At 46.6% G+C, this 17,474-nt stretch overlaps 1 protein-coding gene across 2 annotated transcripts in view; it reads left to right on the plus strand.

Annotated features, from left to right (window-relative positions):
• Window positions 1-12,540: 12,540 nt before the first annotated feature.
• EFHD1 (EF-hand domain family member D1) overlaps window positions 12,541-17,474 on the plus strand; it is a 36,399-nt gene continuing 31,465 nt past the window's right edge. The window contains exon 1 of one of the 2 annotated variants that reach the window (XM_072961852.1): window positions 12,541-13,094. In XM_072961852.1, coding sequence (XP_072817953.1) covers window positions 12,799-13,094 — 296 coding nt within the window. In that variant the 5' untranslated portion in view covers window positions 12,541-12,798. The remainder of the gene's footprint in view (window positions 13,095-17,474) is intronic. The other variant, XM_072961851.1, reaches the window with a different exon arrangement.

Raw genomic sequence — 17,474 nt, forward strand, 5'->3', positions numbered from 1 at the left:
CAGACCCAGGGGGTGGAGGCCCCAGACCCCATCCGGGAGGGCAAGGGAACTAGTGTGACCACCTGCCCCACCAGGACCCACACCCCTGCCCACCGGGCCTCCAGGAGCCCCTTGATCCCAGGAGTCCCAGGAAGTTGGGGGTCGGGGGGTTCCATCCTGAGAAGACAGCATCCTTAGGCTGTCAGAGCCCTAAAGCCAGGTGGGGACACAGGCTGTGCACCCTGGCCCACAGTGGCATCTTGGAAGGAGGCTGTCTGCCCACCAAGTCACATGTATTACCTTTGTGGTAAGACCTTCCACAGCTAGAGGGCTTCAGTCACCCGGTGAATGATGAAATCACTGACAAGGGCCAGCCCCAGCAGAGGTCCGTGGCAGTTGGCTGGAACACAGTGGCAGAGAACTCAGGGTGACTGGTGGGCCATTTGTGGTCCCAGCTACCCATGGGCTGGTTGGAGCCACTTCTGAATCTCCCACCATTGGGCAGAGCAGTTCTGTCTGTTCTCCCAAACCTCAGAGATTCCAAGAATTAAATCTGAAGCTCCTGAGGCAAGAACTGTCCCAGCCTTGTGCTGCCAACAGGAAGGCTCTGCTGGCTTCAGGAGAAGGGGTAGGTAGTAGGCCCATAGCCCTTGGCAGTTCCTTCCCACCAGCCAGCCAGGAAACTCAGGGAGCCATCTGCCATGTGGTTCCCTGCGACCTCCAGCAGTCTGTCTGAGAAGTCTGGGGGCCATGCCATCCCAACGTGGTGTAGGCTTCCTCAGGCCAGCACCCGGGGGTCCAAAAGAGCAGACAGCAGAAGTCAGTGTCCAGCATAAAATCAGCATGCTTGGCCCTCTACCTGTCGGACTCATGGCCTGGCACAGAGGATGCCCTCAACTGTTGTTATTGAATGAGTGAATAAATGAATAAATGAATGAATGAAAAAGAACCTTTGTTTCTATTGTAGAGACGAGGTAGCTGAGGCCAGAAGGCCATTGTCCCAAGTTCACCCAAATTAGAAGCTGACTCAGCCCGCTAACACCCAGTCCTGGACATTCTCCCTACTCCAGAAGGAGAGGGGCTTTTCAAGGCGGGGGAGGGGAGGCCAGACCTGTAGGGCTGGGGTTGGAGGGTTGGGGTCAGGATCAGGCATGTGATCTTACATATGGGCCCCTCCCACGACCAGCTGTGTGCCTTTGGGTGGGCGCTTAACCTTCTCTGAACCTCAATAAAGTGAGCCAATACCACTAACCTCGGGGCAGCGCGGCCTTGAAGCAGAGCACTTCCAAACACCACTCATTCTTTGTTGCCGTTGTTGTTGTAATTATTCAAAACAAACAAATAAAAACCCTACGTAGTTTGGTAGTAGATACAAGTGATTGATTTTCTGATAGAGGAAGAAATTTGTTCTGTCTCAATCCCACCTTCTTTATATATATATATAAACTACACATAGTGTTAGATATGTAATTATGTGGTTATAAATAATATGATTACTTACATTTTTTCCTTAAAACCTTGGACTTACAATCATACATATTCACCCGAATAACCATGATCCCCCTTCTTCTTCTTAGTTATTAGGTTTATTTACTTATTATTTTATTATTATTTTTTGATGGAGGTATTGGAGATTGAACCCAGGACCTCTTGCATGCTAAGCAGGTGCTCTGCCACTGAGCTATACCCTTGCCCTGCCTTCTTCTTTAGTCTCTATTTTTAAATAGGTTCGGTTCTCACCACCAGACCTTCCTCTGTAGCTTTTCCTTGCTTGGCCTTGTTTATTTGAATTTATCTCTGGATGGTTGTGTCCAGCACGGACAGGTCTTGTTTTTTTCAAGAAGCCATGGAGCTGCATTTCCTGAGTGTCTGCACATTGCCTAATCTCTGTAAGGATGCTTTGATGGGTAACATGTTTTTAAAGTGTAGTCATCATTAATTGCCTTTTTTTAAAATAAACTTTTGTTGAGGCACAACGTTGTTCCAGCTATTTGCTGTGGTGACATGCACCACCTGGAAATGCATGGCAGTATTATTGTTCACAACAGCCAAAAGGTGGAAGCAACCTGAGTGTCCTCTGACAACTGGATGGATGGGTCAATAAAATGTTGTTTCTACGTACGGTAGAATATTATTCAGTCTTAATGGGGAAGGAGATCCTGGTATGTGCTACAACATGGCTGAACCTTGAGGACATGATGCTAAGTGAAATAAGCCAGTCACAAAAGGACAAACACTGTATGATCCCACTTAGATGAAATTTCTAGAATAGTCAAATTCATTGAGACAAAAAGTAGAATGCGGTTGTCAGGCGTGAGGGAGAAAGGGGACTTTAATGGGTGCAGAGTTTCCGTTTCTCAAGATGAAAATGTTCTGGAATCTGTTGCACAACTGTGTGAACATATTTAACACACTGAACTATACACTTAACAATGATTAAGATGATACATTTTATGTCATTTTATTAACCACAATTTAAAAAAGCCAGTGATATAAAACAGCGACCACCGTTTTATTATGTTTATAGCTCTCTGGGTCGAAAGTCTGGGCACAGGGAAGATGGTCCTTCTCTGCTCCAGGATGTCTGGGCCCTCAGCTGGGGTGACCCCAGGGGCTGGGGCTGGAAGAGCTGGGGCCAGAGAGTCCAACATGGTTCCTTTACTCAGGTGTGTGGCATGTGGGATGGGCAGCTCCTCTGGGCCTGTGGACCATAGCCCTACCGGTGGCACCTCCGGGCGGGCAGCCTCAGAGTAACCAGGCTTCTTGCAGTGTGGTTCAGGGTCACAAGAATGAGTGCTCCCTGCAGGTGAGGAGAAATCAGCATGGCCTTTCATCAGTCTCAGAAGTGATGTTGTATCACTTCCCACCATATTTTTTTGGTCCACCAGTCACAAAGCCCATTCAAGTTCAAGAGGTGGGGACACAGACCCTCTCAATGGAAGGAATGTCAAATCATTTGTGTTCATGTTTTTAAACCACCACAAACATAAACACAAAAAAAGGACACAAATCATGAGGGTATTGCTTGATGAAATTTTCCAAAGTAAATCTCTCATTTAGTTAGCACCGAGATCAGGAAATAGAACACTCCCCGAAACTCAGAAACCCCTCTTGTGCTCCACCCTCATCCCCGACTTCTAGCACCAAAGGTTACTTTTGCTTGAATTGAACTGAATTGTACTCTTCAAAATGGTTAATTGTGTGTTGTGTGAATTTTACCTTAATTAAAAAAAAAAATAAGAGTCCAGAGGTCTCAGCCAACATGATATCAGAAGGAACTCCGTGCTGATATGGTGAATACAGGTCTTCCTGTTACCCATGCCTTGATCAATAACTGAAGTTTGACTTGCTAATTAGCATAATGATGTCAAAAATGTTCTTTTAAAAACATTGGTGAATATAGTGCCTCATTGACTAAACTGATGAATGTTCGAAACAGGCTCTCATTGGCGAAATGAAAAGCGTTGTGTTTCAAGATAAGTGGATTGCCTTAAAATAGTCTAAAAGCACTCCCACCCATACTGCATAAGACATGAGAATCCAGCAAAATTTATCACCTGCCCCTAAGGCTTGATTTTTAATGGACCAGTTTACAGCAATTGATTTGGGAAGTTTTCTGGTTGTTTGGTGCTTATTATTAATAAGGCAAAGACTCCGGTCTCTAGGATGTGTGTCTGCCGCTGGTGAAGGATGTGGTTGGATTTCCTAAAAAGGCCAAGAGCCAGGACTTGAGACTTCATCAAATTTACAGAATAGGGTATCTGAGCTCTTCTATGTCTGCTTGCTGGCAATGTTTGTTTAATAAATATCTTTATGTTTAGCAGAATTTGATCTGGTCTTCCTTGCAATGTGATAACAAGAACGTGAAGGAGAAGCGAACACCCACCCCAGACTTCTTTGACCAATACACTAACCCACCAAGTAGTCTGAGTTGTGCTGAATCAAACCAGTTTAGGTAAGTTTGCTCATAACCGTTGCCCGATTTCTTCATCAGTTTGTTTTTCTTCTTGTTTTCACTGTGTAGGCGCTCCCAGTGAGATTCTGGATACTTGGTTGCTTTTGTTGAGGGTATTTTCCAGTTTATGTGTTAAATCTTTGAATATTTTTCCTTGCAATAGACCACTCTTTTTTTTTTTTAATTGCGGTAGAGTCAGTTCACAAAGTTGTGTCAATTTCTGGTGTACAGCATAATGTTTCAGTCATACATATACATATATATATTCCTTTTCATATTCGTTTTCATTATAGGTTACTGCAAGATATTGAATATAGTTCCCTGTGCTGTACAGTATAAACTTGTTGTTTATCTATTTTATAGATAGTAGTTAGTACTGGCAAAACTTGAACTCCCAAGTTATCCCTTCCCACTCCCTTTACCCCCTGGTAACCATAAGTTTATTTTCTCTGAGTCTGTTTAGGTTTGGAAATAAGTTCATTGTGTTGTGTCTTTTTTTTAGATTCCATGTATAAGTGATATCATATGGTATTTTTCTTTCTCTTTCTGGCTTACTTCACGTAGAATGATGATCTCCAGGTCCATCCATGTTGCTGCAAATGGCATTATTTTATTCTTGTTTATAACTGAGTAGTATTCCATTGTGTAAATATACCACAACTTCTTTATCCAGTCATCTGTCGAAGGACACTTAGGTTGCTTCTATGTCTTGGCTATTAATTATAGTGCTGCTATAAACTTTCGGGTACATGTATCTTTTCGAATAAGAGTTTCCTCCAGATATACGCCCAGGAGTGGGATTGCTGGATCATATGGTAAGTCTATTTTTAGTTTTTTCCATACTGTTTTCCATAATGGCTGCACCAAACTACATTCCCACCAACAGTGTAGGAGGGCTCCCTTTTCTGCAAACCCTCTCCAGCATTTATCGTTTGTGGACTTTTTAATGATGGCCACAATGGACAACTCTTAAACTGAAGCTGTAAACGGGTGACATTTGTTACGCCAGTGATTCTGAAAGAAACAAACCATCCCTCCTCATCTCAAGACCCATAAAGCCTTTGTCAAAAAAGGCATAATTCCCAAGCACCAGCCAAATCCTTTGAAATGCAAAGGAAAACTCAAACCCAAATGTGAGGGAGAGGCTGGAGAGGCAGACTTGATGTGCATAAGAATACAGGAGGAGTCTCCAGCCAGGGTAACGGGGATTCTCTGGGAGAGAAGGAAGAAATGCTGAGCTTCTTGGCCAATTTGGAGTGGATAAAGGAGTTGCTAAGAGCAAAGTTTTCAAAAATCAAAGTAGAAGTCATTGTTGTGGCATCGATGTGATTCCCTGGTGTCTCCTAACCACACCAGCTGGTGTGGGCTTTTGAAATCAGAAAAGCTGAGCTGCTTGTCTGCACAGCAGGACTGTCAGTGAGGGCTTCATGACACTCCCCAACCCCAGCCCAAAAAACTGGCTTAGTATGTGCCCAGGTGAAAGCCAGAGGGCACGGGGCCTGCCCTGTGGCTGAGGCTCAATTCTGCCAACCCCAACCTGAGCCAACATCTGGTCTGCGCCTATAGCAACAAGGTGACATTAATTTAACACCTACTAAGGGCTTTACACGCAATCAGTTACCACAACATCTTCGTAAGTCTTGTGGGTAGTATTACAGGCAAACCTTGTTTTATTGCACTTCAAAAGTATTGTATTTTCTACGAAGTGACGGTTTGTGGTAACCCTTCCTTGAGCAAGGCTATCGGCACCATTTTTCCAGCAGCAGTTGCTCATTTCATGTCTCTGTGTCACATTTTGGTAAATCTTGCATATTTCAAACTTTTTCATTATTGTTATATTTGTTATGGGAATCTGTGGTCAGTGATCTTTGATATTACTACTGTGACTCCCTGAAAGCTCAGATGATGGTTAACATTTTTTAGCAATAAAGTATTTTTAAATTCAGGTATATATATTGTTTTTTTTTTTTTTTGACATAATGCTATTGCACACCTAAAAGACTACAGTATAGTACAAACATAAATTTTATATGCTTTAGGAAGCCAAAATATTTGTGTGACCAGTGGTCTGGAACCAAATGTGCTGTATCTCTGAGGTACGCCTGTACCTTTGTTGTACATATGGTGAAACAGAAGTTCAGAGAAGTTAAGTAACTTACTGAAAGTCGCACAGCCGCGAGTGACAGAGCCAGGATTCATACCACTGCTCCCTTCCTCCTACCTCTGCCCCCACAACTGAGGGCTTCTGGTTCTGTGTCTAAAGGGATGAGCCAAAATAGTGTATTGTTACTAGAGTCCAAAGGTTGTTTTATCCTGCGCTATCTGTAAAGAGAACCTGGGGGATCAGATGAAGTGTAACATCTCCAAACTCTTTTAAGAAACGCTCTTATCAGCAGGTGCCTGGCAATCAAGCAACCCTTTTGAACCTCAGAGGTATTCCCTCTGCAGGGGGAGGGCAGCCCCACCCACTCCCAACAGCTTCCTGCAGCCACTGCTGGGGCCTTAAAATGGAAAAAGTAAGGACACCTGGGAGCTGGGACCAGTGGTGCAGTTTGGTCTTTTTTTTTCTTTAATCTGTTTTTTTTTGTTTTTTGGTGGAGGAAGTTAATTAGATTCATTCATTCATTCATTCTTAGAGAAGTTACTGAGGATTGAACCTGGGACCTCATGCATGCTAACCATGCGCTCTACCACTTGAGCTATACCCTGCCCCACCCTGGTCTTTAGGTTAGGATGTTACTCTCAGGTCCAGTATCGGGGGAGCACTGGGTCAGATTTGGGTGGATCCAAGTACCTTGTGTGGGAGACAAGTTGAGTGTGTCTGTAGGGGGTGGTTGAAACCAGAGGTGAGGCCAGGTAGGAACTCCTCAGCAGCAGAACTTCTCCAGCTGAGGATCAGAGCAAGGGAGCAGGGACCACTCTGACTTGCCTCTTAGTCCCAGGTTATCCATGATGGTAGCCACCAACCACAAGTGGTCGTCCAGCGCTTGAAATATGGCTAGCCTGAATTGAGATGAGCCTAAGTGTAAAACAGACCTCAAATTTCAAAGCTTTGGTAGGAAATAATGTAAAATATCTCATTAACATTTTTGATGTTGATTATATGTTGAGATGATAATATTTGGCATATAGTGGCTTAAAGAAAATAGATTATGAACATGAATTTCCTACTAAAAAATTTAAATACCAAATACACAATATTCTAAAATAAAATATTCATTCTATTTCTATTGGACTACACTGTTTTGGACTAATCCCTCCCGCCTGGGTGAGGAATGGAGGACACATGGGCACAGGGCAAGTTGGTTTAACAGGATGGCACTGCCTCCTGTCGCCCTTCCAGGAGACGTGTGTGTCGGGCCTGACACAAGGAAGAAGGGAGAGAACTGAACTGCCTCAGTGTGGAAGCAAGACTTGCCTGACTAGGTGAGCAGAGCGTGGAAAGGCCTGGGGGTGGGGTACCAATCCTGATGGGCGTAGTGGGGAGAAGAGGGGCAGAGTGGGGTGATCTTCTGACAGTCACACCCAGGGAGCCCTAGGGCCACCAGAGGGCCAAGTTGCAACTTGCTACCTACCCACATCCTAGACTCCTTCTGGCTTTATTTTTGTCTGAGTGCTTGTCATCATCTAACATACCATATATTTTATTGATCTTGCTGAATGTTTTCTCGCCCTACTAGACTATACACCATGAGGGCAGGGACCTTGTTTTGTTTGACTGTTCCCAAATGCCTAGAACAGGACCTGGCACTGGGTTCATATTGATTGAATGAATGGATGAAGTGTAAAAACTTTTAATCCAACTGATGCATAAGAGGGGAGCCCACCCTCTGCTCACTGCAGTACTGTGTGGACAGCAGGCAGAAGCAACTTGAATGTCCATCAGCAGGGGACAAGTTAGAGAATTTATGTGACACAGAGTAGAATGTTTGGCCACTGTTAACATAAATAAGGTAGGTTAGTGGTTCTTAAAATGGGGTCTGCAGTCCTCTGATAACTATTTTGTAATTCTAAGACATCATCTGCCTTTGGCAACATGCTGACATTTGCATCAGTGGTACAAAAGTGATGGTGGGTAAAACTAATCTCACCTTAGCCTAAATCAAGGCAGTGACACCAAACTATTCTGAGTCACTATATTCTTCACTCTCATGTACTTTGTTTTAATGCAGTTTCACTTAAGAATGTTTCTGATGCAGCAGGAGAAGGATTTCTAATTTTATTAAATTTTAATCCTTTGGTACATGTTTAATACTTGGTGCCATGAAGTGGGAACTACACACAAAGCACTTCTGTTGCAGACCAGAATATGGCATCTTGAGGAAAGGATTTGTACAATTGACTGAGCTATGAGGTGAACTAGCTCCCTTTTCCAGGGAACATCGTTTCTTACCGGAAAAAGCAACTAACAAACTAAGGCTATTCATAGGTGGGTATTTGGGAATTTGAACAAAGAACCAAGTGAGCCTGTCACTTGAAGATAAACAATTGCTATCAATAATAACATTTGAGTTTCAAGCAAAAATTAGAATTTTGGACAATTTTACTGTTATATAAGTGAAATGGGTCAACATAACCAATGCATAATGATACAAAGTTATGCATAAAGCAAGGCCTCTTTAAATGCACAAGACAGAGTGATAGATTTCAATGTAGCAGAGTATGGACAGTTCAGTCTGGATGCTTTCACTTTCCATGTTGCAATTAAATTTCAGGAAATGATCACTTAGGAATTTGGGTATAGGAACAAAGAAGATGATAACCACAATTATCTGAAAAGACTACAAAAATACTCCTCCTCTTTCCAGTTATGGATCTAACTGAATTCCCAGTCTTCAGCAGAAGCCTAGATTTTCTTCATATACTTCACACAAAGCAATGAAATGTAACAAACTGAATTCAGAAGCAGATGTGATATTCAACTGTCTTCTATTAAGGCAGACATTAAATACATGCGAAAATATAAAATAATGTTTCTCTTGTCATTTATTTATGTTATTATGTAATGGCATATTATTGTCATTTTTAAAATAATGGGGAAAGGTATACTCAGTGGTTAGAGTATATGCTTAGCATTCACAAGGTCCTGGGTTCAATCCCCAGTACCTCCACTAAAATAACTAACTAAATAAACCTAATTACCCCCCCAAAAATAAACAAACAAAATAACAGATTTATTGAGCTATAATTCATGTACCATAAAATCCATCCTTTTGAAGTGTACAATTCAATGGTTTCTAGACTATTCATGGAGTTATACAGTCATCATCACTATCTAATTTTAGGATATTTTCAATTCAATGAGGGAAGGCAGGAAGAGACTTACAAAGAGCACCTAACACTAACAATTACTTAATTTTTAAAGGACAAAAAGTTTTCCTCTAAAACAAATCAAAGCTGTGAGATTTTGACTTGTTAAAGAAGTTGATAATGCAAAGCTAAGCAGGACTGAATGCCTCCAGAGATGGAAGCATCCCCAGGCTTCTGCTTTTTTTGGAAGGGCTTCTCCTTTCTGGACTTCAGTTCATTCTGACTTCTTTGTGACTTGTAGGTCTGCACTTCCCGGAGGGCCCAGAGACCTGTGCCAGCCATCTGGGCTGAAGGACATATCTGTTCTCATCTGGATGCAAGAGAACCACGATAGACTCAGTCCTGCAGGGATTTTCAGAGGGAGGACTGGCAAATTGTATTTTCCAAAGATGGCCACAATAGTATGTATCCCATGCTGTTCTCAGACATTGTCACTTCTCCACTGAGAGATGGAGAGTTATGTTCCCTCCCCTTTGTGACGGCCCTGACCAATCAGAGTTGAGCTGTGTGATTTCTGACCCTACCTCGTGATACAGCTTCTACCTGACTCTCCCTCTTTGCAAGTCCTCCCTGAGAACCCAGTGACCATGCTGTGAGGAAGCACAGGCCATACTGAGAGGCCATGTGTAGATGTTCTAGTCAACAGCCTCAAGGAAGGGCCAAGCACAAGCCAGCATCAATCCCATACATCTGAGGGAATGAGTCTTCAGCTGATCCCCGCCCCCAGCCTTGGAGCTGCCCCTGCTTATGCCAAGTGGATCAGAGAAAACAGTTCCCCATGAAGTTCTGCCCAAATTGCAGATTTGTGAGCAAAGTGAATTTGCTGTTTGGGCCATAGGTTTGGGGATGGTTGGTTACACAGCAATAGGGAACTGAGAAAGAAATCTTGGACTTAAAACACATTTGGTTTGCCCTATGAAATGTAGAAGCTTCTGTAGCCATCCCAGAGGAATGTGAGTGAAATGAGCGTGCTCGTGGAATGACACAGGCAAAATACTTTCAACTGCTCTACAGCTAAAATCTACCTCCTGGTGCTTCTCCATTGTAAACAATAACATTTGTTCTGGTTATAACAGTTTTATATAACCAATGTAGAAAATTCAGAAAAATGAGAATTAAAAAAGGGAATGAAAATGATCTGACTCATGGCATTTACAACTGCTAATAATTTGGTCCCTTTCCCTCTAGTTTTTTTTTTCTATACATAGAAACTTATTTTATAAAACATGGATCATATTTGCACAGTAATATTGCTACTGGCCCATCATTCAGCAATGGTATTTTGAATTCAGCAGGCACCCAGCTGGACTCTGGAGAGGGGGAGAAGGAGGGCAGGGTTTCCAGCCATGGCCATGACTGTGACTCACCTTGGGTCATTAGTGAGGCACTGAGACTTCCCTCGTAGGGGTGGCTAGGTGTTGCCTGGTGAGCATCTTGGGTACCTGCTGCTTTGCTGCCAGGGTGGACACAGCTTAGGAGGTGTTCCATCCTCCCCTCCTACCTCAGTGCAGGGAGGCTTGAAGAGGGCGGTGCCAGGTGGACACAGCCCCCAAACTGTGCCCCTTGTAGCTGGTGTGCCTTTTGACTAGTGCCTGGGTGACAGCTCGTATTTCACATGCTTATTTTGCAGAAACGCTTCCTTAGAAATCCACCATGCAACACAGAACCTGTTGTTAACAATACGGTCTTGTGCACTTGAAAATTTAAGAGATTTGTCAATCTTATGTGCAGTGTTCTTACCAACCTCTCCCCAACCCCCTGCCAAAACAAAAACCAAAAGGACACAAGAAAACCTTTGGAGGTGATGGATATGTTTATTACCTTGATTGTAGTTATGGTGTCACAGGTGTTTGCACATGTACAAGTGTATCAAATTGTGTGCATTAAATATGTGCAGCTTTTTGTATATTAAGTATACCTCAGTAAAGCTGTTTTTAAAAAAGCACTTCCTCATTTGGAAACACTTAAATGAAAAAGTTGAATTGCATTCAAAATCTACTCTCATTGATGAGAATTTTCAACATTATAATCATAAATGAAAGAAAAGGAAGAGCTATTAGATCCTTTCAATTTAGTGTGAACTGTGCTCAATTTTAGCATGTAAAATGATTGTTCACATTTTTAAATACCTATTCATGTAAAGTTTCTTGTTGATGTAGTGTTAAGAATTTAAAAAAAAATTTTTTTTGGTACATGTGTGAAATATATCACATAAAGTGCTCTCCACACAAGTGACAACAAAGCAAATCTAGTCACTACCACCAGGTCAGGAAGGGCAGTGCCCTATGGTGTATTTGAAGGGATCCATCAATTGCCATTTCAAGCATAAAATCTGATGTAAAAATAAAATGGCTGATCACAGAACCAAATCAAATTGTTTAGTACGGATGTTAAAAAGATTTTATTTGATACCTTAACTTAAAAAAAATTTTCCCCAATACTTTTTTTTTTTTTGACCTTTTTTTCCCCACTAGGCCCCTACAGATGCCCACAATCCCCGTCTGGACCTCCGAGTGCCCCACGTGCGCGTGGTAAAGGCTGGTCCCGGGTCGCAGGCGCCCGCTGCCGGGCGGGGCCGCAGACAAGCCCACCCGGGGTCAGCAGCCCCTAGGCAGGCAGAGCAGAGTCCTGTCGGCGGGGGCAGCCCAGTGTTTACAAGATTCTTCTCTACGTTGGGTGATGTAAAAGCCATCGCATCAGTTTTCCTCAGGGAGAGTGACAACTGTACTTGTTTTCATCCTCTTGTTAAAAACGCTGATTTATTTTTTTATTTTCAAGCTTCTTTTTCTTTTCCTGCTTGTATTTCACAGAAAAAGCTGGAGCCCCTGCAGTCGCGCTGGTGTCTTAACCACCAGGAGACCGAGTTTTTTCTTGCTTGCTTGATCTTTTTTTCTGTTTGCTTGTTCTTAGTATTTTTAGTATGTTTTGGAAACATTTCTTTTCAATGAGTGTTCGAAACTCAGCTCCCTCCTTCCCTCCGCTCCCTGCGGGCGCCTCCCTCTCCCTCGAGACCAGTGAGTGCCACCCCCAGCCATGGGGGCGCTCGGTTTCCCCCACCCGCAGCTTGTCCCTAGTCGCGAAAGCCTCCAGTCGGGGCACTTCTGGGGGATGAGAAAAAACCACCCGACGGAACGGTAGTGAAACTTTTTCCTGTGGTCGTTCCCCCAGGGACCACAGGGTCCCCGGGTTCCCGAGGAGCGGGCGGTAGGGCCAGAGTTGATCTGGGGATCTACGTCCGGTTTGGGGAGGCGCTCGGCTCCCCATCCGGAGATCGGGGGAGTAGGGAGCGTGTCCACGTCCCCGGGCGCGCAGACACCTGCGGCCTCTGGCCGGGCGGGCGGTCCTTGAGCCCCAGCGCCTCCTTAAAGCCGCGGCTCCGCCCCGTCCGCCACCCTCCCCCGCCACCGGTTCCACCCAACCGCCGGGTCCCCGCCGCCTTGGCGAAGTGTCGGACTGTCGCGAGCCCTCAAGGAGCGCGCTGCTCGCCCAGGCCGCCCGCCAGGTCTCGCGTCCCCGAGTCCCCGAGTCCCCGAGTCCCCGAATCCACTGTGGCTATGGCCAGTGAGGAGCTCGCAAGCAAGCTGCAGCGGCGACTGCAGTGGGAGGAGGCGGAGGACGGCGGTGTCCAGCCTGCGCCCCGCGCCGCCTCCGTCCCCGAGTCCCAGCCGCAGCCACTTGCCCGGGTGCCCACCGCCAGAGCCGACGCCGAGTTGAGCGCGCAGCTGAACCGACGGTTGGACATCAACGAGGGCGCGGCGCGGCCCCGCCGCTGCAAGGTCTTCCACCCCTACTCCGAGTTCCCGGAGTTCAGCCGCCGCCTCATCAAGGACCTGGAGAGCATGTTCAGACTGTGAGCGCCCTGCGCCGCTCTGCGCCGTGCGCCCCCGAGGTCCCTGAGCCCGGGAGGAAGGAGGAGGGGGCGGTGGGTCGATCTTTCTGACTGGGAGTCCCGGACCCCGCTTGGGTGGGACGGGATGGGATAGTGCAGGGGTTCCGGGGGTGCCTTTAGCACTTAACCCAACGCCCCCAGATTCCGCGCGCCCCGAGCGATCCCGGAGCGGTGGAGGGATCCAGTGGGGCTGGCACACCACGAGCAGGAGCCACAGCTCTCCCTGACCCAGGTTGGAGGTTCCCCTCCGTCAGGGGACCCCGATTCCCGGGTTCCCGGGTTCCCGGGTCCCCGGGTCCCAACGGCAGGTCCCGCCCCCTCCGCCGCCTGGCTCCGAGGTTGGTCCAGGGCGCGACTTCTAGGAAACGGAGACGCCGAGCGCCTCACCTGCCAGCTTTAACTTTATCTCCCGAGGGAAAAATTAGCCTCGTTGTCCTTTTATCTTTTAAAACAAAAGAGAAAACTTATCCTTGGCTGCCGCGCGGGGTTTGATGTACCAACAGACTGAGAACAGGGAGTTAAACTCTTTGTAAGATCAGTACTTTCCTGGAACGGGCGCGTTTGAGGGGCCTCCCGGGGGTGTCGCCTTGTCTGTTTTTCCCCTTCTTGCCTTTCGGGCAGGAGGTGCCCATAGGAACCGGACGTGGCAACTGGTGGCTGGTCCCGCGGTGGCTCATCCCTGTCCTGCCTTGTCAGCCCCACCGGGCGGGGGAGCTGCTAGCGAGTCCCAACTCCGGACGGTGGAGGCAGCTTAATGAGCCTCCAAGTTGTCCTTGGAGCCTGGGAGCTCCCTGGGCCTCAGTTTCCTCATCTGCAGAGTGGGGGAAGTAATTGTCCCTGCCTTTTAAGGCCATAAAGTATTTTGCACACTGTAAGCTCCTAACCGAGCTATTAATATTATTTCCAGAATTGGGCCAAGACCGGAAAAACGCCTGGGGGAGCGGAGGCCGCTGGCCAGGTCATGCCTGGGGCGTTTTTAAAAGCGCTTGGAATGTGTTTGTCCTCCCGCGTGGAGGTTCTATTTAAAGGCGCTGTGGCCGGCGCTGTGTGGCCAGAGCCTGGGCCCCCTTCCTGAGGCTGGGCTGTTGTCCAGCCCCAGGCCCCGGGCAGAGGTCAGCAGAGGCTGGTACCCTGCGCCCCCGCATCTCCTCCACTTCCCTGACACCCTGATTCCCGCTTCCTGGCTTCCAGACACTGTTCTCTAGTTTTAATACCTAGTAGGTCTAATTTGGGTCATTAAGGAAGGCTGAGCTGAGGCAGAAGAATGAGACTGGGGCAGAGATAGAAAAGCAATGCGTGAATGGTTTGTATTTATTTGGGGTTATGCCTTTCCTGGGAAGACTGCTCCTCAGTGGCTGCTCCAAGGTCCCAGCAGTTCTTCCCAGGCCAGCTGGATTCAGAGGGCATCTTGGACACCTTCATCTCGCCATCGCTTTTGGGGTCACTCATTTCTTACATTTATTTTTATTACTAATTTTTTTTCTGCAGAATCATCTTTGAAAGGAAGTTTGTTTGTTGGCTACCTAAGAGCAATAAAGGGAGTCCACACAGTCAGAGGAGACCAAGCAAAGTGACATGGGTGGAAACAGATACTGGAACAGGGTCAAGCTAAAGGGAAGGCAATGTGTGGTCTGCGGTCCCACAGAGCTGGCAGTCCACCCTGTGCATGGTATTTCTTTCTCCAGAGCCACTGTGTCAGTCAGAAGTCTAGGCTGAGTTTTCTGTTGCTTGCAACCAAAATTGGTATAAACAAAAAGGGGATTAATGGGATCATAAAACTAAAAAAGACAGCTGGTGTCTGGTATGGCTGGATCTAGGAGCTCAAATGATGCAATCAGCACTTAATTTATTTTTCTTAAGCCCACTGCCTCTCTGTGTTGTCCTTATTTTCAAGTGGCTTATCCCTCGTGGTGGCAGTGCGGCCACAGCAGCTCCAGTAAATCCAGTAGGAAGAGTAACCACAGTAAAGGCCTTATTGTGTATGTGTCTTTTGTAGCTTTACTATTGTTTGTTATTGGCTGTGAACCAATGTCTGTGGCTAGGGGAATCCGCTGCTCTGATTGGCCAGGCCTGAGCCACGTGCTCCACCCCTGCAGTGATCAGCAGAAGGACTGACAGCCGGAAGGCAAACCCAGGGGCTCTTGCTGAGGAAGGGGGATATGTGCTGGTGGCAGTGAAGGACCTTCACAGCTCCATCCTGGACCCTGACCATGGGCAGACTCAAGCCTGCTGCTTTGTTCACTTTCAGCCATGAGTGTCCTGAGGCAGGACTGGCAGCTCCTGTCATCAGGGAATGGCATCTGAGGCACGAGTTACCGCAAAGGAACCTTCCTGGGGATTGTCCCCCGTGTCCTTGAAGGCAGGGAAGGCAAAGCTGTTCCAATTAAAGTCAGCCAGGTGGTGGCTGGAGACACCAGTGTGGCTAGGAGAGCCACACAGGCATAGGGTCAGACAGGGCCTGGGACCTGTGACCCTGGGCAAGCTACATCATTCCTCTAAGCCTTAGTTTCTTGTTGGTAAAATGGGCACAATTACCACCTTCCCATGAGAGCCAGGGAGCTGCTGTGGCTGCCAGGGGCAGGGGCCACTAGGGGAATGCTGCCTTCCCCCTACAGTGGTTTGGAAAGGCCCTCACCTTAAACCTGATATCAAGACCCAATTATCCATCATGAGTTTGGGGATGGTGGGGACACAGCCCCCTCATTCCAGGGTCCTTACCTGTGATCGTGGATAAGTTGCTAACCACTTCTGTCTTTTTATCTGTAAAATGGGTGTGATTATTTCTATCAAGGGTTTTGAGAGAACTGAGTGGGGGACAGGGCCACGAGTTGGCATGTGTCGTAAGGGGCCTTCTGCTGAAGGCCATCCCCCCACTTTGGCTTCAGGCCCCAAGTGCATGTCCAGAGTCCTCCCTGCCCTGCCATACCTTCCTGTGATCCTGTAAAAAACAGAGATTCCTTGGCCCCGATGACCTGAGCTTCCATAAACTCAGCCTCCTCCAGCAGAGCTCGATGGGGTTCCCCTCAGGATGCTTCTGCCCAGTTTCCGCACCTGGGAGGCAGCTGAACCTTTGCTCTCCCTGCCCACCAGGGTCACGAGATCCCATCTGGGAGACTTTGTCATCTGGACATGTCTGACGCAGCTCTGCTTTTAGTCCTCATTTGTCCTCGATGCCTGGCACGTGGCAGTGACTCTGCTCAATGGCCAAAGCCCTCATCTCATGAAGGGGTGCTGATGTACCCATGGTCATCAGGTCAGACCAGGTCCCCTGCCACTCCCTGGGCTCTATGCCATCCAGCCAGCAGTTGGTTGGCATCTGTCCCCATTCGAAGTGTGTCTCTTCCTCCCTTTTTCTTTCACCTTTGGTTTCTATGCTTAAATAAATCTAAAAAACATAAACATGTTTAAAATCCCAAAGAACACATAACACACCAACTTATTGTCCATTGAATGACTTTCCACATTTTATCCATTCCAGACACAGTGTTTCAAGGCTGTTAAGAGCATGTGCTTGGAGCCAGGCTTCCTGGGTTCAGACCTTGACTCTTCTAGCTTCTGGTGGTGGCCAGCAATCCTTGGCATCCCTGACTTATAGACACAACACTCTAGTCTCTGTTTTGATAGTCACATGGCGTTCTCCGTGAGTGTGTGTGTGTGTGTGTGTGTGTGTGTGTGTTCACATGGCCTTCTTGTAAAGACACCAGTGGCTAGACTTAGGGCTTACCCTAATCCGGTATGACTTCTTATTTCAATTAATACATCTGCAAAGATCCTATTTCCAAATAGGATCACATTCTGAAGTTCTGGGTGGCTATGAATTTTGGGGGAACCCTATTCAACCCGTCACTGAGAGTGGACAGAAGTGCCCAGTCCATGTGGCACCATGACTGTCTTCTTACCTCCTGGAAGAGTGGGGTGCTGGTTGGGGGGAGGCCCTTCCAAGGAGGCCCTCAGATTTAGGAATATCAGAGTCTTAACCACTCTAGGTTATTTAGGTGATTTAGGAATGTCTGAGACTTAATCAAAGCCAGAATGATTCCCACCCTCAACAGAAGGGAAATCCAACTCCCCAAAGCCCAGTCCTAATTCAAATGGAGTTGCTGTCCAACTACAAAAACATGAAGAAACCAGCAGAAAACCCCCGACTTGTGCCAGGAGTGCACTTACTTTCAGCAAGCATTTCGCTTTTGATCAGTTTCTAGATCCAGATTCTAATGTTACCTTGGAGTTCACTTGGAACCTGACTTGACTGGAGCCAAGTACACCCTTTTTTTTTGGTTCGGGGCTGTATAGATTCATGCAGATATTGCAAAACATGCTTTGATCTTTTAACTTTGCTGT

The sequence above is a fragment of the Vicugna pacos genome, chromosome 5 (genome assembly GCF_048564905.1).
Source record: "Vicugna pacos chromosome 5, VicPac4, whole genome shotgun sequence".
Lineage (NCBI taxonomy): Eukaryota > Metazoa > Chordata > Mammalia > Artiodactyla > Camelidae > Vicugna > Vicugna pacos.